Source organism: Xiphophorus couchianus, chromosome 12 (genome assembly GCF_001444195.1).
Source record: "Xiphophorus couchianus chromosome 12, X_couchianus-1.0, whole genome shotgun sequence".
NCBI lineage: Eukaryota > Metazoa > Chordata > Actinopteri > Cyprinodontiformes > Poeciliidae > Xiphophorus > Xiphophorus couchianus.
In genome coordinates, this window is record NC_040239.1 from 16,535,503 (window position 1) to 16,557,266 (window position 21,764).

The following is a 21,764-nucleotide window of genomic DNA, read 5'->3' on the forward strand; positions in this document are numbered from 1 at the left end:
TTGTATTCAGAGATTCTGTTTGTGCTGTGGATTACTAAAATCCTAATGAGGTAAATCAGCATCTACAGTTTACATATGGCACGATATTTTTGCCTTAAGATTTTTCAGTTGCATTTCAAGAAGTCCTTGAACTGAAACTCGTTTTTGAGCCGTCCTCCGTGATTTTGTCATCACATCCAGGAGTTTTTGCTTTAAATGTCTCAGCAAGCTGAGTTAAAAACTGTGATTTGTAGTGTTGCTCATAAGCTCATTTATTTGTTGAACGTCTCCATTTTCTTCTGTGGAAGCAGCGATACAAGTTCAGTGTGAAAACAAACATGGTCATTAGTGTCTCATGTCATCAGTCTAATCTCTAAATATCACAGCCATCATTCTGGGTGTCATGTTGTCTAACCCTTCTAACAGCTCATTAACAGTCTCGTTTTCTTTCTCTCTTTCTCCTGTGCTGTGTCACCAACCTGACCACGATCTGTTCGCTCTCTTTGGCATGTTGTTCTCTGAAGGAGAGGAGCTCTTGGGAACAGAAGGGGCCAGGTACATGAAGATGGATGACATGAAAGACCATGATGACGATTTCCTCTCCCCCAAGAAATCACTGGAGTACGAGAGAGGGCTGGGCACAGCGTAAGGGGGGCTGAGAGGGGGAGCAGGGTAGCGAGCCAAAGCCAGTAGTCATGGGCCAATAGCCGGATGGGGAATAAGGGGTGCTCTACAGACATAAATAAACCCTGGGACGATTGCTTGGGAGGAGCAGAGATGTGAAGAAGTGTTTTTAGTCTCACTTCTTTTTTCCTCTTTTCTTACAACAGGAATTACTCACCGGCCATTCCCAGGATTCCCCGTGTCTCCCCGGAGAATGTAAATCTGCCAGAACATGAAATGGATCAGGTACTGCAAAGGCTAGAGTCAGAAATGCAACAAACTGAAAATATCACGTCATAGTTACAGGGATTTTTTTTTCTTCAGTCATGTGGTCAAATCTGAAGTTGTCTTGTTTCAGTTTTCTGACTGTGACTCGCTTTACTTCTAAGGCATCCTTAACAAGGACATGCAATTTGGTAGTAGTGCCTTTCATTGTCTTCATTTTCATTTAGAATATCAGAAGGTATTCAAATTTTAAAAGTTGAAAGGTTTTATATAAATGAAGTTATTCTCTCTCTTCAAAAATATTTTTGCAGCCATTTTTAATAATGTTTTACTTAATGAAGAACTCCAGTCCCTGATCTGACAAGGTAGTGCTAAAAACTTCAGAATGCAGAATGGCTTTCATAAGTCATTAAGAGATGTCACAGATGGTAAAAGTTGGTGAAATTATATATCAACAATTTCAATACAGATTTTACAAACAGATTTAAAAGCACTAACTGAATTGTAAAATGTTCCACATAACGTATTCATGAATAATACCAAACAAACCTCACTCATTCTGTAAAAGAAGGTAAAGGTAATTTTATTTATATAGCACATTTTCAGCATCAAGACAGTTCAAAGTATTTAAAAGAAACAACAAACAAGGTGTTACTTTTCCTCTGCTTTTTCCTGAGACAAATTTACCACAATCTTTTAGCAGAAGGTGTTTTTTCTGTAGTCAAATATCTCTGGTCTTTGATTTTAGTAGAGAATCTATTTAATTTCTTAGAGTAGTATGAGTAATTGCTATTTACATTAAACCAATACAAAACCACAGTTTTTTCACAGAAATGTGGGGTTGATGAAAACTATGTTTAATACTTTCTGAACGGCTGTTATTTTGAAATAACAGTGAAGGTAAACACATACAGACAGACAAATGTACAAATACACACAAACTTGCTTTGGATGAGTAAGTTTAATCAGAACACATTCTTATTTCTTGCACGTGACTGAATGGTCGACATCCACAGTAAATCTAACACAATCTAACACAGAAGTTGTTTACAAATACATTCGTTTAAGTCATTTCGTCAATGATTCCTGGTAGGAGTGATGTAGAAAAGCTACACATTTGGTTTTGTATGGGGTTATGCAAAGCAGATATTCATGAACGATTTCTGTTTTCTGTGTCATTTAGCAACACACACCACTTCCACTGCCCAAAGAGTACGACGACGACTCACTGATTCCCAGCAGTCCAGCAACTGAGACGTCTGACAATGTCAGCCCAGTCGCCAGTCCCATCCACACAGGGTCAGGACAGCCACAGCAGAGGCTTTTTATCCCCCAACCTCTGTTCTTCTGCTTTGCCATCCTCTCATTGTTTTTTTCCCTGCAACAGATTCCTGGTCAGTTTTATGGTGGATGCTCGAGGCGGTTCAATGCGAGGCAGCAGGCATAATGGTCTGCGTGTCATCATACCTCCACGGACGTGTGCGGCACCCACTCGCATTACCTGCCGCCTGGTGAAGCCGCAGAAGCTGACCAGCCCCCCTCCTCTGGTGGAGGGAGAGGGGCTGGCCAGCAGGATAATTTCCCTGGGTCCAGCTGGGATGCAGTTTCTGGGGTGAGCCAATCACAGTGCTGCTGTTCTCTGGAAGAGGGGGATATTTTGTAAAATCAACATGTTTGAACTTTATGTCTGTGTGCTGGAATGAGCAGGAGCTTTTTAAAGAAACAGAGGCCCAATTTGATTTGCATTAAATCGCAAAGTCAAATTTCTTTTATGCCATGTTTGGTATATGTAGTATTTTTATAACTGAAGGGAACATAGTTACTTGACTGTGTTATGAAATGGGACTATGTGCCTCAGTTCTTTTGTGTGTTTAGTCGCTTTATATCTATAGATTCTGATCCACTTCTGTGTGCATGGCAGACCAGTGATTGTGGAGATTCCCCACTTTGCTGCTCTGGGTCGTGGAGACCGAGAGCTTGTTGTGCTCAGGAGCGAGAACGGATCTGTCTGGAAGGAGCACCGCAACCGCTACGGTGACGAGGTGCTGGAAACCATCCTGAATGGGATGGATGAGGGTGAGTTGTAGTCCATCACAGTTCATTTTAAACTGAGAGCCAGATACTCTCCAGTAGTTTTACGTTTTTGGAAGCATAACGCTTGCCTCTTCACCACAGAACTAGAAAGTCAAGAGGAACTCAGCAAGAAGCGAATCCGCCGCATCATCTCTACTGACTTCCCTCTTTACTTCGCTGTTGTATCAAGAGTCCAACAAGAGAGTGACCTGATTGGTCCAGAGGGAGGCTCACTTACCAGTAAACTAGTGCCGATGGTGCAGGCAACGTTTCCAGAGACGGCAGTCACAAAAAGAGTCCGCCTCGGACTGCAGGTGAGATGGGACGATGAGGAGGAAGGAGAGGAGGGGAGAAACGGAGTCGTTAATCCCTGAAAGAAAGCATGCTGAATTTACTTTACATGAATTTACATGACTTCATTCATCATGAAGTCATGTCACATGTGCCAAGCTTGTTATGTTGCTTTTAAGAATCCTACAGGACCTTTTTGCCTTCTTCCATTTTTAATTTTGCATGCACCTGTCACCTTTATGCAACCCTGGACTGCCTTTTTAGTGTTGAGATTGTATTTTCTTTATTTTATTCTATTACTAATGTATTTATGTCACCTACAAACTCTGTATATCAAATATTTAACACATTTATTGTAGATGCCTAAGGATTTTTATCTGTTCGCTTTGTTGTTGACTGGACAGACTTTGTATGCATTTTTCAGTTTTAAATGTGCTTGAATGTTTTCATCTTCAAAGAAAAGAAGTGTTTTGCTGCACAAAAAAAGTTTTTAACCCAGTTTTTTTGCTCAACAATTTTCTTAATAGCCAAACTTTTGATATCAATTAAACACAACAGAAGATTCTTTTTTTCTAAAAGCACTTCAGACAAAAATAAAATCCAATTGAGGCCTTCACTTTTACTTTGCCCTCATTATTTGTTTGTTCTGGGTATTCTTTCTAAGGTAAATAGACAGAATTAAATTATATAAATCTAAGACTAAATTTAAAGTTTGGAATTAGATCTTGTTAAAGATTTTGCTGTAAATATTTACCTGTATTTGAACACAGTGGTCCTATTTTAGTGCATTTATCATTGACTGAATATTTTCTTTGCTTTTATTTTTAAAATTTATCTACAACTGTAGTTGAAAAAATTAACTATGCTTCTAAGATTTTACATATTAGGCTAATAACAATAATAATCATTGCTTTATTCTGACCTTACTGAATTGTTTCATTGGGATCTGAGTTATGTGACAGTACTGGAGTGAACTGTTCATCAATTTGGGCTTCAGGTGTTAAAAATTGCGTTGCAGCATTTTTCTTCTTTTTTTTCACCCATTCCCTTGTAGATTCATTGCTGTGTTTACCTCCTACTTCTGTTGCATGATGCAGTTTAATTCGATCTTTGACTCTCTTGACATTTTGGCTACAGAGTTCCTTTTCAAATGAACAACTCTTGTGGCTGCAACCCAAGCCCGTTTCATCACCCTCTGCCAACTTGTTTGACAGCCAACACATTCAGAGCTGTTTGTGCTAATATTGGTTTTCAAAAATCGTCATGGCAAAATCTTTCTCTTTCTGTTTTGTTCTTTGCATAGTTTGTTCCAGAAACTCAGATTATAAGTTTAAGCTTTACTGCCAGCCGAGTTTAAGGATCTTTTAACATTTCTTCTAAACAAACAGTATTTTCTCATTTTGTTTAATCATCCTAGACCTTTAGCAATAAGCATCTAGAAAACCCTGAGTTACATCTTCATTTATTTTATTGCATAGATACAAATTAAATATTCTTCAAAGTCCACTGTGCTGGAGGATTAGTGATGTTCTCCTCTGCAAATAAGTTTTGATTTGATTGACTCAAAATGATTTGAAAGTAGCTTTACAATCTTTCTCAAATTAGCATAATTGACAGATTTAGTCTTTAGCAGTAACTGGATGCTACCTCCGAAACTATGACCTGAAAAACTAATTATATAAATAATGGTGAAAAAGCTTATTGTGACATATGTTGCTGTTCATTTGAGAGCAAATTTAGCTGCTAGAGACAATATGATTTTGTTCTGTTTTCTAAAGCCTAAAGCTGCCAAACAAGTTTGATTATTAAATTACATTTTTTATTCCTCGGTAGGTTTTTACCATCTGGCAGAAACTTGAAAAGACCAAAACAACAAGTAAAAATCAAATAAACTAACTACTGTATGTTTTGGATCAACATATTTCAACACATTTCACTCTTTGTAAAGAAAAATATGCCTTACAGACATTATGGTCATTTTGTAACCTCATACTTAAGATACTGAATGTAACAGGATAAAAAAAAGATTGTAAAATTAGCTTTTTTCTAAAAAACAACAATCATTTCCATATATTTAGAAACCCATTTATTTAATTAAGATGCTATTGTAGAGAACTTAGGTCTGAGAAACCAAGTGGCCTTATTTGTTGATGTCCTTTTTGTATTAATGATTGTAAAAGCTTCTTGTTAACACCCACTGTTACAATAAAAAACACTTTTATACACATACATCCAGTTTGTGTCACTTTTATTTGTCCCTGAAAAAATAAGCTATTTTTAATTAGTGCATTTTCTTTTTTTTCTCCTGTTCTTTGCATTTCATCATCCCTGATTTTTTTTTTTTTTTTTTGTCATCCATCCATGAGCTTCTTATACTTTACTACGTCTTCGGTGATCCCTCTTTAATTTAATTCATTTCACACAATCACTATTTTTTCACACATTTTCCAACCTGTGACCCCGGTGCGTCTCCCCGCCCCTGTTGTTTACCACCTCAGGCCCAACCAGTTCCAGATGAGCTGGTTGCAAAACTGCTGGGTAACCAAGCAAACTTTAGCCCTGTAGTCACTGTGGAGCCTCGGCGGCGCAAGTTTCACCGTCCCATTGGCCTGCGCATCCCCCTGCCTCCGTCCTGGAGGGAGAGTCCCCGTGACTCAGGCGAAGGCGACACCACCAGTCTGCGTCTGCTCTGCTCTGTTATAGGTACTGCATGCCCAAACTGTGAGGTGTCTGTGTTTATGGGACCAGATTACTATAATAAAAAGGAATACTTCTATTCAACATGGTTACTGGCGTAAAAGATGTTGATTATCATTAGACATCCCTCCTCTACCTTTGATCACTGAGTTTCCTGTTTCCCACGCTGTGTGACTGCCAGGTGGAACAGCCCCAGCCCAATGGGAAGACATTACTGGCACCACCAAGCTCCTCTATGCCAGTGACTGCGCCAGCTTTACCACTAATGTTTCTGCACGGTAAGTTCAGCTGGATACTTTATCAAATATAAACACAGAAAAGCATCATCCTCTTGAAAGTAAAATACCTGGAAGCCACTTTTATTATTGGATTTACGTTCAACAATGTGGTCCTTTGTCATTGTTTGCTGATAGGTTCTGGCTGGCAGACTGTCCTCGGACAGCTGAGGCCGTCTCCTTTGCCAACCTGCTCTATAAAGAGCTATCAGCTGTACCCTACATGGCCAAGTTTGTAGTGTTTGCAAAGATGAACGAGCTGCGCGAGGGCCGTCTGCGATGCTACTGCATGACAGACGATAAGATGGATAAAACTCTGGAACAGCATGAGAACTTTACTGAAGTCGCCCGCAGTCGAGACATAGAGGTCAGTTAAATGTTAGGAAGGACAAGACAGACACCTGAGACTTATTCCTCGTTGACATCGTTAAGAAACACATAATTAATCATAGCGAATGTGTTGCAGGTGATGGAGGGAATGCCACTTCACCTGGAGTGTTCAGGAAATCTGGTGCCAGTGAGGAAGGCCACACAGCAGCCGCGCTGCTTTAGTTTCCAGGCTTTCAGGGACAACAGACTTCCAGTCTCTGTCAAGGTGTCATTTGATTTTCTGCAGTTTCATGGTGCCAGTAGCAAGGTCACATCCACTCATCATGGCCATGATTATCATATTGATTGCAGGCTTTTAATGGTGCATTTAGGCTATTTTTTAGGATGCAAAGTACAGCATCATAAATTGGAGGTCAGGTCACAATTACGCTATGCATTGCAAAAATATTCATGTCATATATCTTAAACATCTTGTCATGTTACAACTCTTCTTTTGATGGATTATTAAGCAACAAAGAATATTTGTTTCTTTTTCCTCAAATAAAATTTAGTGCAATCAAGTGCATACAGAAGTCACCTCATTTGCAAACAGTCTCCACCTCTATTTAATTTCACAAACAGCATCATGAAGACCAACAGTCCATACAGGTCAAGGATAAACCTATAGAAAAATTTTAAGCTGGGCAAAATTATAAAAATGTCACCAACTTTAAAGATCTCACACGGCAATGTTCAACATCCAAAAGTGGAAATGGCAAGTATAGCACAACAACAACCAAGAAAGAGTCTTACAGCTGAAGAAAAGGGAAAGTCAAGAGGGTCATGGTGATTCTGGAGGAACTGCTATGACCCACAGCTTAGGTAGAAGATTGAGCTGATAGGACAACAGTCTCCATAGACGCCGTTGTACCTGGAGACAGTTGGGGGGTTTAAGTTGTGGTAATGATATGACAAAATATATAAAGTTCAAGGGGTCTGAATACTTTTACAATATTCTATTTAAGTGCCAATATCTCATTGCATGCAATATTCACATCAGTAAAGTTGCATCCATTGAAAACCTTCATATTTGCCATATTTATTTATTACAAAATCAGTTTTACACCAAATTATGTGTAAACACTCTACCACAGAAGAATAATGGTTCAGATAAACCTTTAGCAGCCAAACAGTCAACACAAGAATCAACTGCTTTGCTACCCACTGTTACTACATCATCTCTAGTGTTTCTCTGCTGAAACCCTTTATCTGTGCAGGTACGAGACAGCAGTAAGGAGCCTGCTGGATTTTTATCTTTCTTACGGAAGTCCACTAAATATGAGGACAGCCAACAAGTACTGTGCAACCTTAATATCACTATGCCTCCTTGTATCAAGGTGATAATTTAGTGGATAAAAACAAGACACAATCTACTCTTCAACCCAAAATTATCCATACCCCAGGCAAATTTAGATTTAAAAGTATTTTTCATCCAATCAAAAAGATTGTTTCTTCTAAGAAATTAAACAGATGCTTCCCCAAAGTTAACAAGAGTCTACAAGGAATCTCTTATAAGAATAGGTATTCTTATTTATATATATTTTTTTAAATTAGCATATCTAACCATGTTTATATCCTTCACAATAATCACATAAAAATCTTTACGTGCATTACAGGAATGAAACCTTTCCACCTGTTTTCCACTGGTATTTTGATTATTTATTTTGGTGATGAGCTTCAAGCCTTTGAGGGTCATCACCTTAATTTTTACCAATCTGCACAGATTTTCTATCAGACTTAAGACTGAGTAAATTATTGCTTTCTGTCAGACAAAAGATTACTAAAAGATTTAAATCTACACTTGGAAGGGGTGTGAGTAATTTTGAGCTGAACTATGCTTAATGACAATAATTTTCCAGAGTTTTGGTTTTAATAGTTTTTGCTTACCACTTAGATTATTGGTAGTGAAGATAGGAGACGAACTCTGACCCCTTTGGCTTTGAGAGAAAGATACAGCGCCCTAAATGAACCCGCTTTGGGTAAGAGACGCACTACTAGTTCAGTTATTACATTTACTTGTTTGATATCTTGGTGATATTAAAAAGAGGACTCAGTATGGTGGTTTCATGTGACTGTTTCTGGTCCTGTTTTCTGCAGCATCAATGAGTGCAATGGAGAGAACGGAGCTGAAGATGGCAGTGATCGCAGAGCAACTGGGTCTGAGCTGGGCTGGTGAGTAAACACTGAGAGTATGCTGAAGCTGCTTTTCACATTTACCATCTGTGTTTATCTAATGTCTAACAAGCATGGCTGGCACAGCTGACAGGATACAACCTGGTATCAAACTATACAAACTTCTGTATTGTTTCCCTCTCTGATTGTTACACAGAGAGATCATTCTTCCTCTTTAGGGTCTCCGTGTACCGGTGGGACACTGGCCTCAAACATGACTCAGAAATCATCATTTATGTTTTCTCTTTTTCTGAACAGAGTTAGCACGTGAGCTACAGCTGAGTGTAGATGATATCAACAGGATTCGAGTTGAGAATCCAAACTCCCTCCTTGAACAGAGCTCCGCGCTGCTCAACTTGTGGGCAACTCGTGAAGGCAAAAGGGCCAAAAGTGAGTCAATGAGATATGAGAAAGCAATGCAACCACATGTTGCATTGCTTTCTCTCGGTATCTGCCTGATGATCCCTTGGGCTATTAAGTAATTTTCACAGTAATTTATTTTTAGAATGGGCAGATAAAACAAAGACCAAAAATTCAGACATAACATTGAAGATAAAAATTGATTTGCATGTTTTAACAATTGATAACTTAATGTAACTGGCAATTAAGTCAAAATTTGGGAGATTTTAAATGTAATATAAACCAGTAGCACAATAAATAGGACATATAAATAGGAGGAAATACAACATACAATACCATGTGGAGCTCTATGCAATAGACCACAAGAAAGGTAAGAAATGAGCCCACAACTGCAGAGAGACAGATTGTTGAAGATCTTAAGTCAGTACAAACCACTGTCTTAAAAAAAAACAATAAAAAAAAACATGAATCTTGGACAAGGACTTTGTTTTGCAAATTAGCAATTAAGATGGGTCAAGGTTGGTTCTCCTAGTGTGTCAATGATTCATATCAACACTAAATGTAAACACATGACTGGCTAAGGAAGAGTTCGGCACAGAGACCTGGTCAATTTCCAAACCTCAGTCCTTGCTGGAGCTTGAGACTTTGAGTTAAGTTTTGCTGATACACAATTAATATTAAGTTTATGTAAGTTTTTCTTTTTTCCAGATTTCTGTTTCATTTTCTATTGATATCAAGATTAGGTGATATGGACAGACTTTTCTTTCCTTTCTTAGTCACTATTAAGAGAACTTGTTTGCCTCGCCTTCTTGAGTGTGGCTTTGTGTGTTTTCCATTCAGTGGAGAGTATATACACCGCCCTGAAGAACATCGACCGTATGGACATCATCAACATGTTGGAGGGTCACCCGCCCCAGCCTATGAGACAAGGCTCCCGTGACCTGAACAGACGGCGACACAACGACAAAGAGCATCTCTCCCCTGGTATGACCAATGGTAAGTTTTCTGCCAACGTTCAACAGTGCAGCCCAGTCCTACTGCGCCGTATGCCCTGACCCAGAGTTGCTCCTCTAATATTCATTCAGTGGTGCTGAAAGTTTGAGAGTTTTGTTGACTTCTCTATTTTCCTAACAAACACCCAAAGAAGCATCAGGTTTAAGTTCTAGAAGTTGATAGAGAGTTTATAGTGGACCCCCAAAATTCACAACACTGAGGAACCACAAACGGCTGCAAATAGCTAAACTTGACTACTTGTGACCACCTCTAAATACGCCTTTAGCTCCCTATTTCAATAATTCAGAAATCACATATTCCTTAATATGCATTATTACGTGAAAACTATCTTAGTGCTTCCACAGAACTGGAAGCTAACATCCACGGTGTCTCTTTTCTCTCCACTTGTGGGTACGGGCAATTGATGCCGAGGAAAATTAATGTATCTGTGAGATTGGCTGCTTTGCAAACATCAGCCAACAGCATCTCAAATACAGAAAAATCCCGGATTGTACAGAATTTCCAGAAAGAATTTGGAGTAAAGTTTCACAGAAAAATCCACAAATAGACTTTAATATATTGTATGTGTGTGGGACAAGAAGCAAAATATGTGTTTCAGTTCAGATAGTCTCCAGTTTCATAAGAAAACACATTGAAATTCTGTAAAAATAGACAGAAAACTCTTGGCTTATTGTCTTTAACAAAATCCTATGTTTTGTTAATAATTTTAAAAGCATTTATGTACTTTTAAGTACATCTGTTCTTCCTCTTTACCCCCAAAACCCTTGAAGGACAAGTGGTATTTGATTCTGTTTGAATCTCCTCTGTTCTTCTTATGTTTTTTTGTTTCCCACTGTGGGGACACTGCCACAAATGTGGCTCAGAACTTTACCTCTGCTAAGTGCAGTGGGACTCAGGACACTCCTACACCCCTGTAAACCCTTTGCTTATCAATTTTAAGCTGTATGGCTCATTGTTAGAATGAGGATTAAATGGTGGATGCTTATAGGTTACTGACATTATTGAAAAATGTTTTTTGATGGAGCTGTGATCTACTTATTTATCTTACAGATAAAATGTATTCATTTTGCTAATAAAAATGCAGTTAATACAAGTTCTGGAGATTATGATCGAAACGCTTTACACTTGTGGCATGAACCTACCCATTCAACTCCAAATACTTCCTGCTTTCTTGAGCTTGCTGAATTTCAGCATTTAGACACATTCAACTTTTCTTCTTGATATACAGCATCTTTCCCAAAATATTAAGTTAATCCCTTCTATCTGAATTTTGTTTTTCTGATATTCCAAGACATTCCATGTATCATTCTGCAATTCTTGCAGAGGAGGATTTCCGATTGGCTGATTCTTAAGGTCGTACTCTTGCCTAGTCTACACCGATATCCTGCAAGTTTAAGATGTGTCTGCTTCAACACACCTGAGTAAAATAATCAGGTCATTAGCAGGACTCTGGAGAACTTGACTGAATACTGAGGAGGTAACTTAGTCATTTATACTCCAACTAGGCGTTTCCTTCTTGTTTTGAGAGGGTTTTCTGGAATGCTGGTGTATTACTGACAGTGTTGTCATATCAAAATGGCAATTTCTGTTCTCCCTTAATCTTTCTTTAGATTTGAAATATGTCTCAAATATCTAAATAAGATGAGTAAGATTGAAGGCGGGAGAGCTCCTTCTCCATTTAAGTATCAAATGTTTCCTGTAATTTACAAATAAATGTTTTCTTTCCCTGCTTTTTGTTATTATCTTATTATCCTTAACAAGTTTTAATTTACTATAGGGACATATTGATGCATTAGTATTGCATGATTTTTCTTCTTTAATTTTAGTAAAGTGTTAGATTTTCAGTTTATTGTTTAACAAAGGCTTTAAAAACGTGTCCTCTTCTATTTAAACCTGTTGCAGTCTTCGCGCAACACTCAGGAGGAGTGTGGAAATGTCATGGTCAGACAGCAGTGGTCATGGTCAGACTGTCAATTTCCAAAACTACATTAAAAAAAGAATCTCGTAAATGCTCACAATGGGATCATGCAGCCCAGCAGGACTGCGTACAAAATAAAAAACTTGTGAGGTCTAAATGATCCTGTCTCTTAAGACCACTGGAGGGTTAAGTTCAGTTTAAAACTTTATGAAACAGTTAAGAATATATCTTCCAATCAAAGTTATTAGACAGGTCATCAAAACAATCATATTTTTGTTACATACAGTAATAGCTTGGTAAATGAATTTTAATGTAACATGACAATTGCTTTAGTAACACCTACTCATACGTGATAAATCCATCTAGAACCTCAAATAACTAGCATTAGCCATTTTCTCCTTTTCCTTGTGGTTTCCTTCATTCATGCATACTCTGTGTCTGATTTAATTCATTTTCACATCTGGGCTGATGTGAGCTCCTCTTTGTCCCAGAGTGCAGACAATGAGGTAGCCAGTCCTGCATATGAAAAATGGAGCAATAATCAGCGATGTAACTATGCAACCCAATGTGAGCATGATGGTGAAAGAGGTGAAAAAAATAGTATTACAGATACTTCTAAACTATGACTTGCTGGCATCTTTTAACGTACTGAAATGAGGTAATAAAGGCAGCCTTATTTTTTTTTTCTTCAAAAAAGTCACATTGAGCTCTAGAGGATTTAACAAAAGACGTTTACAGTCTGAAGTTAAGTAAAAATACCTTGATGTCAGAGTCATTATTCTTGAACATTTTTGCACTTTGGCATATTGCAACCAAGAACAATGATGTATTTTTGGGTATGTTAGAGCAACACTAATGATTTCCTGCCACACCGAGATTTTCACGTTAAGTCAAATGGCTACATTTCTTTTTCATTCAGCAAAAGTATGTTCCTCCACATATTTGCTGTGTCCCCAATGTTGATTGTGGTAAAGTTATAAATTACTTTCAACAGCAACTTTCTGTCCTCCTTAAATAACATCATTTCTAATAGTTGTCCTGTTAACTGGTTCTCCAAACGTATGGATATAATTGCTTGACCTCTGTTCTGTGAGATTTTCAGAGCTTGGCACATTGTCTTATTACTGAACTATATTTACTATTTACCATAAACATTTCCACAGTTTTCTCCTGGACCCGCCTGCTGTGTGCTTTGGTCTACATGATGCTGTTTGTTCTCCAATGTTCTCTAAAAAAACACCTGAACAGCTGGATTTATGCTGCAGCAAAATTACACACATATGGATCTAATAAGATGAATTTTAACAGCAATTAGTTGTGCTGAATTTTATTTGGGAGTATCAGAGCAAATGAAGCTGAATACAGAGGCACACGTTGAATCATGGGTTATTTTCCTTCCACTTCACAATAATGACTACATTGTGCTGGTCAAACGCATAAAATCCCAATGAAATACATTTAAGTTTATGGTGGTAATATGACAAAATGTGGAAAAGTTTCAGTCATATAATACAACGGAATGATACACAATGGCTGCTCCATATTTATTTAAGCATTGTAAGAATCATATCAGTCATCTCAAACTATACCAGTGCCACATATTAGCTCAAATCAATAATGCTTATAAAAAAGAGCTGTATTTTAAATATGCCATAAAGAATTTTCCTCTGTTCAATCAAAGCGTCTTTGCAGATCTTTTTCACATCTAAAACATACTCTGTAGGCTTTTTTTCTGCCTCTAAATTCTTTCTGCCTGTGGTTGCATGTTCAGTAGTTTGAGTCTGTCCAGGGTTAATGTTGGTGCACTGAATGTCTTTTTGGGAGCCGTGTTTTCATTCCCTGTGAATCTTGTCCTCTCTGTGTTTCTCTGGACATGTCATCTGCAGCCTAGCCGCCCTACTCTTCCTCCTCCTCACTTCTCTCCAAACTCTGACCTCATGCCGACCTCATGTTGACCTCTGACCCACATCTTAAGCTTTTTTTCTCTCTTTTTTTTGCGACTGGTGCATTTACTTTCCCCTTATTTTACCTGTCGAAAGCCCCACCTTTATAAGTGTCCCCTCTGTGATAAATATCCCTCACACAAACTGTTTTTTCAGCACCCACTGGGAGGGGGAGGTGATTCTCTCTTTCTTTCTCTCTTCCGCTCTTGTCACACTGTTTCTGTCTGTGTTCATCACTCTTGTTTCTACTCCTCTTTCTCTCTTGCTCCCTTTCTCTTTTCTCTCCCACTCTGTCCTTTCCCCTCTTTTCCCTGCCCTTTCTCCCTTACCCTCCTGCATGACTGCATGTGCACCAGACGTTCATTGCTCATCTCCCTCTGTGTTTGCATGGATGCACTGGGAGGATGGGCAGCACTACCACTAACTTGTCTGAGATCACAGCATTGAAGCAGCTCGACCAAAAGACTTTTCTTTGCATGGCATGCTATATATACTGAGAACGACTCTGCAGCCTGTCTTGTTCCTCCTCAATAATCAGTCATAGCGGGGGTAAAAAGGCTGCTGTCCTTTTTTGTCAACTTTGACTTGTGTCCGCTTTGTTCTTGTATGAATGTTATTATTGCTTTGTGTGTGTTGAGTTTATTGTAAATTGTTTTCATCTCTTTGATGCTATTTGTCAGTTAGTCCTCCTTTCTCTATATGTATTTTGTTAAGTGTGAGCGATCAAATCAGTATGTGGGGGTGTATCTGCGTGAGTGTTTTTATGTGCTTTAATTTAGAAACTACTGCTGTTTGTACATGTGTGCCCATGTGTGAACAGGCAAAAAGAGTCACTTTTCTTTACATGTTGTTTTTTTTATAACCTTCACTTCTGATACTTTACTTTTACGTTTCAGACAACGCCTCCCCATTTACTAATTTTTGTATTTTCCCCCCAAAAATCATTAGTATCTACTTTAGTGACAAGCAAAGGTTTGGTAGAACTAACATCAGAACACATCTGGTGTCAGATGCTGACATAAAGAGCATTTTTATGTTTTACATACTAATGTTATGAACATAGCTTTCGAATACAAAGCTGATATTTTATCTTAAAGACAGGTTTGCTCCAAGTATTTGCATCAGAAGTTGTAAATCATGTTAATCTAGTTCCGACATGTTCCATCTACTGACCCAAAAAAGGGAGGAATCCTTAAAATTTTCTAACATTATGTGTAAAACAAACTTCTTTATGAAACCCACACACTAGGTTTCATTCAATTACATACAGTTGATCCTGTTTAGGTCTAAAGCACAAAATGATGATCTAAAAGCTCTTTACGAGACAACAAGTTCTGTTCATATGCATTACAGAGGAGTTAATTCACTTCTGACATGATTCATCTCATAACAATTCATTACAGTACAAGCCGAGTTAAGTTCATGTCAGCTACATACAGACCTTCTCCGTCCAATTATAATAATAAAAAAAATTAATGTATTATTAATTCAGCGTTTTCGGTTAAAAAATTATCTAATCAAGGAAATCCAGCTGAGAACATTAGAGTAATTTACTTGACAGTGAATGCAATGAGTCAAGAGTACCTTCTATGGGACATAATAAAAGGAATTACACAAAGGTAATAGCAGTCATAGATCCTTCAATGACCTATTTTGTTTAGGAAAAAAACACTAAACACCAGGTCAAGGGGTACTGTATACAGAAGAACAGAGAGAATATGAAGTTAGTAGTAGTACAAATTTCAAAATGTGTCATTTTCCTAAATTTATAAAAGCTGTTTTTAATTACTTGTAACAATTATGGCTGAAAGCACAATATATACATATGTTTACATATATATACATACACATATGTTTTTCAATTTTATTTTTATCCTCCCAGGCTCTTAGTGAAATAAAAACTGGTCTAGATGTTTGCTTTCCCCAGTTTCCCACATTGGAAATCTTTGCATGTCAGGAATTAAAATAAACCTATCAGGACATATTTATCTTACCATCAAAATGCTGCCAGTTGTAATTATTGAAAACATGATCAGGTATGATCATGATTTCAAAAAGCTGCCTGTGATCAGTAGGTTCCAGCTAAATTTAAAATGGGATATTATTAAAACCATTTTTTAAATCTTTATTCATTCATTCTAAATCATATTTTTCGATAGATTTAATGATTTTATAGACAATTAAAGAACATGAAAAGAGCAGTTGACCGCTATTAGCTGAAGATCTAGGAGTGTAATCTTGTCCTTGGCCTACAATGAAATCTTTCTCTGCGGATTGTATTACTGACTTCCCTGTTCTCTCCAGCCTGACTGTCTGAATGCAAGTGTATTACAATCCGTTCTTTAAATAATGATGCTCAGTCCCTCTGAATATAGAAAATTAAACCCAGATATATACTTGACCACTGGAGAATCTCAGCTTTGTTTTATGTTTTTCTGAAGTTTAAATTTGCTCCATTGACTGGGGTGTTTGTATTTTATATTTGGAGAGAGAATTCACAGGAGTCAAAACATTATGTTTGAGAAAATCTCACTGTTTATGCACAGCCTATGAAGGAAGGTGATAATTTCCAAACTTAATAAAGGAGAGGAGGCCACTGTGTTAAGTTCTGCTTTAGGATGGAGGTGCAGATATTTCACATTTAGCTACAAAACATCTACAAATATAATGGAAATGTCCCAGTCTTTATTTATAGCTCTGCTAGAAAAGGAAGTGATCAATGTACCCAATCATTTAAATCTAAATTGCATTTGTATTAATCTGAAATCCTCTCCTGCTACATTCAGATAGCTTATGTTGCATAATTAGATGTTTCAAAAGCAAAGAAAAAAGTGTTTTATTATACTGTATGTGACACTTAATTGGACTGCAGTTGGGAGGGTAAAAGAGAAAGTAGGACAAGGGGTCTTTTTGCCTCTCAGTCAGTCCTGTCTCAGATATCTTGTGCAGCCTCAGCAGTAGCCTGCAGCGGACTATGACTCCCATTACACCCTGTGCTCTGTAGAGTGAGTTCTTCACTGTGCCGTGTACAGATACAGTCAGTCTTACTTTTTCTGTCCTTACAGTATGGCCTGCACCACCTCACTTGGTTCTATCTATGCTTAGTTTCATTTTCCGCAATAAATCATGCAATTTAAAATTATATTATCACTAATACTTCATCAAAAATATTACATTAATCTTCAACTAATTTCCAAGGAAGAGTCATTTGCTCTTCCTTGGGCCGCTATATGTATTTTATGTAAAAAAAAAAACAACAAAAAACTCTTTACTGTAAATTAGTGACTACAATGTCAAGCTTTATTGGACAAAACATAGTTATTAAGATAATTCAAACGCACTATGTAGGAGTGACCTGAGTCCACATCACATTGACATGTCTTACTGGCTGATTTTGGAAAATCCATTTAAACTATTGCTTTAGGCAGCAACCATGTGGCTTTTACAAACCTGTTTGGTGTTTTTACATCCATACTAACAATGTAGCGGCATTTTGAATGCATGGAGATGAACACCTGGTCAGAAAGAGAATACTGTGTGATGATGTTGGGAATCTGTTGGTTTGAGATTTTAATGATATGATAACTTTGAATAAAAATATTATTTTCACAGTGTTATAACACATTATAGTAGAAAGAGGTAAAGCAAGAGTGCGACAGTATGCAATTGCTTTAAGGCGAACTGGCTTCCTAACCTGCTCATAGCTAATAATTTTTTTAAAGAACGCTATTAACAATCAAGTTAACTTACTTAGCATTCAGGCTAATTGGTGCCACATCTATGAGGGTCAGACACTACTGGTGTAGGTTCTTCAAATGAAAATAATTGTGTTCAAATTTTTTGAATGCATTTTACAAAGTCAATTTGTTTATTCTGATGGGTTTCATTAATCTTAAGTTGTGGTTTGCAGAATGTGTGATGCACAATCATCTAACAATGATTTGAGCAGTTTGGGATTTTGAGCTACAGATGATCAAGTGCAAACCCCGATTGAAAAACATTCAAGTAGCTCTTTACTTAACTGATAAATCAAAAGTTGCGAGTCATACAGTAACCTTAGTCAAATGGCCAAATAGCTGACATCACAAATCATCAGTACACTGATAAGTCACTTGGTGGACTTTTACTTCCTTTCAGCATGTTTAGCACAAAAAGAGACCACCTTAAAAGAGGAAGCCCCAGTACTTCAATAAAATTCAAAATCTAACCTCATTTGAGAAGATTCATCAGAGGCTGACAAATCTTCCTGCTTGCATTGTTGTTATGTTTGGTAAGCAGTCATATGTCCCTAGGTTTGTTTCAAAATGTGATAAATGATTTCTATTTTTGAATTTCTTAAGTGGTAATAATGTTGTAATAGCTGTGAAAACTGACAGCTATCCATCCCTAGTGGACATGTGTGTGTAAAGTTATGTCTGATGAGAAAATGGGATTGCCTGCTGATTGCATGTTTTCCAGCCTGACTACAAAAAACAACTTGCCTGTTCCTGAGAGAATTTGAATGCATGTATCACTGAGTGGGCGGATATGTGTGTTTCAGAACGCGGGTTTGCGTCCCTGCTGGACAGGGATCAGTAATCCGTCTCATCTCCCTGCAGGTGGCAGCCAGCAGAGCAGCACCAGCCACGGCTGGGGTCGAACCTTGGTCTCAGTCAGTTGGTCCGATTGGCTGTGTCTGCTGCTGTTACTGCCACTGCTCGCACCGTCAACATTGGCTGATTGAGCTTGACAACCTTTCTTCTAAAAGCTGCCCTTGCTCTCTTAGCTAATTGCACCTTTGTTCCAGCTCCTGTTATCTTGGCCCTACCCCCTCTTTTCTTTCCCACTCCTCTCCCATTTGTCCCTTCAGCCTCCTCTTCTCCTCCCCTATATGCCCAGCTCCTGGGCTGGGGCACTTACCTCCTCCCAGGGTCCCAGTGCTGTGGGGGTGAGGTAGAGAGCGAGGCGGGGGGGCCGGGTGTCAGCGTGCCTCTCTCTGTCTCGCTCCAGGTTATGGGCTTGCGCAGGAGGAGCTCCATTCGCCGGCCTCAATGCAGTACAGCCTGCCCTCTCCGTTGGGTGCCGAGCCTTACTGGCAGGAAGTATCCAGCCTGGACTGTGCACCAATTGCCACCACAGAAGAAGACACCCTAATGGAGATGTCCGATGTTCAGGTTTGGCCCTCTGGCAACAGCCCTTCCTTGGTACCTGTGGAGGACTCCTCGCTGGAATGCAGCAATGCGGATGACTCAGAAGGTCTGCTGGGGCTGCCGTATGGAAGTCTGGGCCGACCGGCCAGCCAGGCCAGTGCAGCCAGCGCAGGGGGTGTGGTGCTGAGTGGTTCTATTGAGCTGCCAGAAGATGACTCAGAGATGGGAGTGGATTCTCTCAGCACAACCACACCAGCCTCCATTGGGGGAACCATAGCAGGGATCAATCTCAACGGGCTAAACAACGGTCAGGGGTCAGAGGCAAGCTCAGAGTTATCAGCCGTCACGAGTACGACGGGTGGTGATGGAGCTGAAGGAGGAGGACGACGACTAGGTGGAACTGGCTCAGAAGAAGGACATTCTCTTGTTTCAGGACAACAAAGAGTGTACGCTCGGTTGAGTGAATCACCTGGTCTGAGCTGTGTTGCAGATCGGAATGGAGACAGGTTGGTAAAGCCGCAGTATGTATCTAGGTTTGAGTAAAATGTTCATAAAAAAAAAAAAAAAATCTGAATCCTGGTTTTATTGCATGCCAGTGCCAAACCTTTCAGATGTGGGTGACTGCAAAGGGACTGTAACTTATTGTGACATTAAGTGTCCTCACTTATCTTCTGTTTTCAGGTCAGCTAATGGTGGCAACGGAAGTGGAGGAGGCTCTTTCCTTTCTTACCTGCAGGAACAGACCGGTTCAGGATGGATGCCTGTCACTGACCCTACACAGGCTTGGGTGGGCACCCAGTCTAAGCCCAGGCAGGCCATGGAGACTATGATTTCATCTGTACGTAATGCTGTGGATGTAGACCCATCCCTAATGTCCCAGGAGGCCTTGCTTCAACCCGTGAGGGACATGGGGCACTCTGAGATTTTACGGGGCCACTTCAGAGGTACCCAGCCTTTTGAGAAGGGTCTGGGATTCCCACACAGGGTTCCAGAACTGAGAGCCTGGGACGACGTGCGCCTGAAAGGCCAGGTGAGTATGTTGATCTTTCATTTTGTTTAAAATTCAGTCATAATTCTTCAACGTCAGTGGGAATTATAAAAGTGAAATGTTTTAGTACATTACCAAATGACTGCACAGCCAATGACCAACTAAATTACCTCCAAACAAGCATGGTGAAATTCCACAAATTGGCTTTGGAAGGACCAAATTATAGTTATGATCAATGCAGTGTAATGGCTGCTACTCAACGTTATTGAGGAAAATTTTTAAATTATTGATTTTTACTTTTTGAATATCTTCATCATATTCACTCCAGGGATTGGTCATGATCTGACTCCCTCATCTGAATTTCTTTCTCTGGCAATGCAAATATTATCCAAACCCAAGTACTCTTATATTTATTGTTTAGGTTCAAAATAAAATAATTAATCATAAAGACACTGATCACTGATCACAAAAGTCACTTCCACAAACTCACACACTCTAGAGCCCAAGATGGCCACTCACAGTATGAAGGTCCAAATATAGAAAGCATTCTTTGACTCTCGTTAGTGTTACATGAGACCCTCCCCAAGTCGCTCCCACCTCTTAACTTTGTACACATGACAGGCAGACAACACTACCAAAGGCAAATCTTAACTATGATATTGCTTGACTACAAATATCAAAGTGTAATTACTATGTTTCTGGGGTAAATGTCATGTTTAGGTGAACACCATTAAAGAAACTATTTGGGTTCATTTGGGACCTGCATTACTGTGTCAGTAACTTAGTTGTTTTTGCCTGATTGGCTGTTTAAATCCCAAAGAAAGGAAGGGAAAATAACTGAAGTTAAAGCTGGTGTATTACCACAACACATGGAGCTGCACAGGAGCAGGAGGAGGTATTTAAAGCCCACAGATCACATGGGCTGAAAGTCAGAGAGGTGTTAATAGAAGCTCCACATAGCTGCTCTTGGTTGGATCTTTGACTGGGTTCTAGTAAGGAAGAGACGTGGTCAGGAGGGCCCACTGCCCCAGCTGCTGGAGGACAAAAATGATCTGAGACACCAGTTTCACCAAAACAGCGTCAAGAGGGTAAAGAGCTGCAGCTGTTGCTTTCTCTCACAGCAGAGAGGACAGTTTGAGAAAAGGGAGTAGCTGAAGGCTGCCTGCCTAAAGCCGCTTTGTGCAGACCGTGTCGGTGTGCTGGGCGTTAAACTGGGGCGATGTGGGCCCTGGTGACCGAGCTCCTCTTCAGCTTTGTGCTACTGGCTTTCTTGGTGATCAGCTGCCAGAACGTCCTCCACATTGCCAGCGGCTCTGTGCGCACTGTGCTCAGTTACATACACACTCAGCTGGACCATGAGCTGGGTGAGGTCGAAGGGGTCGCTGACGAGGAGGAGAACGTGACCACAAGGGTGGTCCGCCGCAGAGTCATCCTCAAGGTACAAACGTGAGGGCTAGGAAGGAAGTTGAACAAAACCTTTTTGCGACATATTGTTTCATACGTTTGTTAGGAAATACCAGGCTGCAATATTGATTCAAAGATGCAATGATGTTCATATACCCCATCCCCCATGAAAAAGACAGAGAAAACATCTATGCTTTCTATCTAAGCAGAACATGAATGCAGTCTAGAATATTTTATTGGGATCTAAATGTAGCTACAAAGGAC

General features: G+C 39.2%; 1 protein-coding gene across 15 annotated transcripts in view; it reads left to right on the top strand.

Moving 5' to 3' along the window:
* Positions 1-21,764, top strand: part of ank1a (ankyrin 1, erythrocytic a) — a 100,977-nt gene that overhangs the window by 65,851 nt on the left and 13,362 nt on the right. For 8 of the 15 annotated variants that reach the window (XM_028034504.1, XM_028034505.1, XM_028034497.1 and 5 more), the window contains 17 exons: positions 504-624; positions 810-888; positions 2,051-2,166; positions 2,255-2,479; positions 2,789-2,943; positions 3,043-3,254; positions 5,730-5,934; positions 6,110-6,206; positions 6,342-6,570; positions 6,670-6,798; positions 7,790-7,909; positions 8,467-8,551; positions 8,670-8,744; positions 9,003-9,134; positions 9,945-10,100; positions 18,969-19,614; positions 19,790-20,138. In XM_028034504.1, the coding sequence (XP_027890305.1) occupies positions 504-624; positions 810-888; positions 2,051-2,166; positions 2,255-2,479; positions 2,789-2,943; positions 3,043-3,254; positions 5,730-5,934; positions 6,110-6,206; positions 6,342-6,570; positions 6,670-6,798; positions 7,790-7,909; positions 8,467-8,551; positions 8,670-8,744; positions 9,003-9,134; positions 9,945-10,100; positions 18,969-19,614; positions 19,790-20,138 (3,131 nt within the window). Of the gene's footprint in view, positions 1-503; positions 625-809; positions 889-2,050; positions 2,167-2,254; positions 2,480-2,788; positions 2,944-3,042; positions 3,255-5,729; positions 5,935-6,109; positions 6,207-6,341; positions 6,571-6,669; positions 6,799-7,789; positions 7,910-8,466; positions 8,552-8,669; positions 8,745-9,002; positions 9,135-9,944; positions 10,101-18,968; positions 19,615-19,789; positions 20,139-20,319; positions 21,535-21,764 lie in introns of those variants that run through there. The other 7 variants (XM_028034509.1, XM_028034513.1, XM_028034498.1 and 4 more) reach the window with 6 other exon arrangements.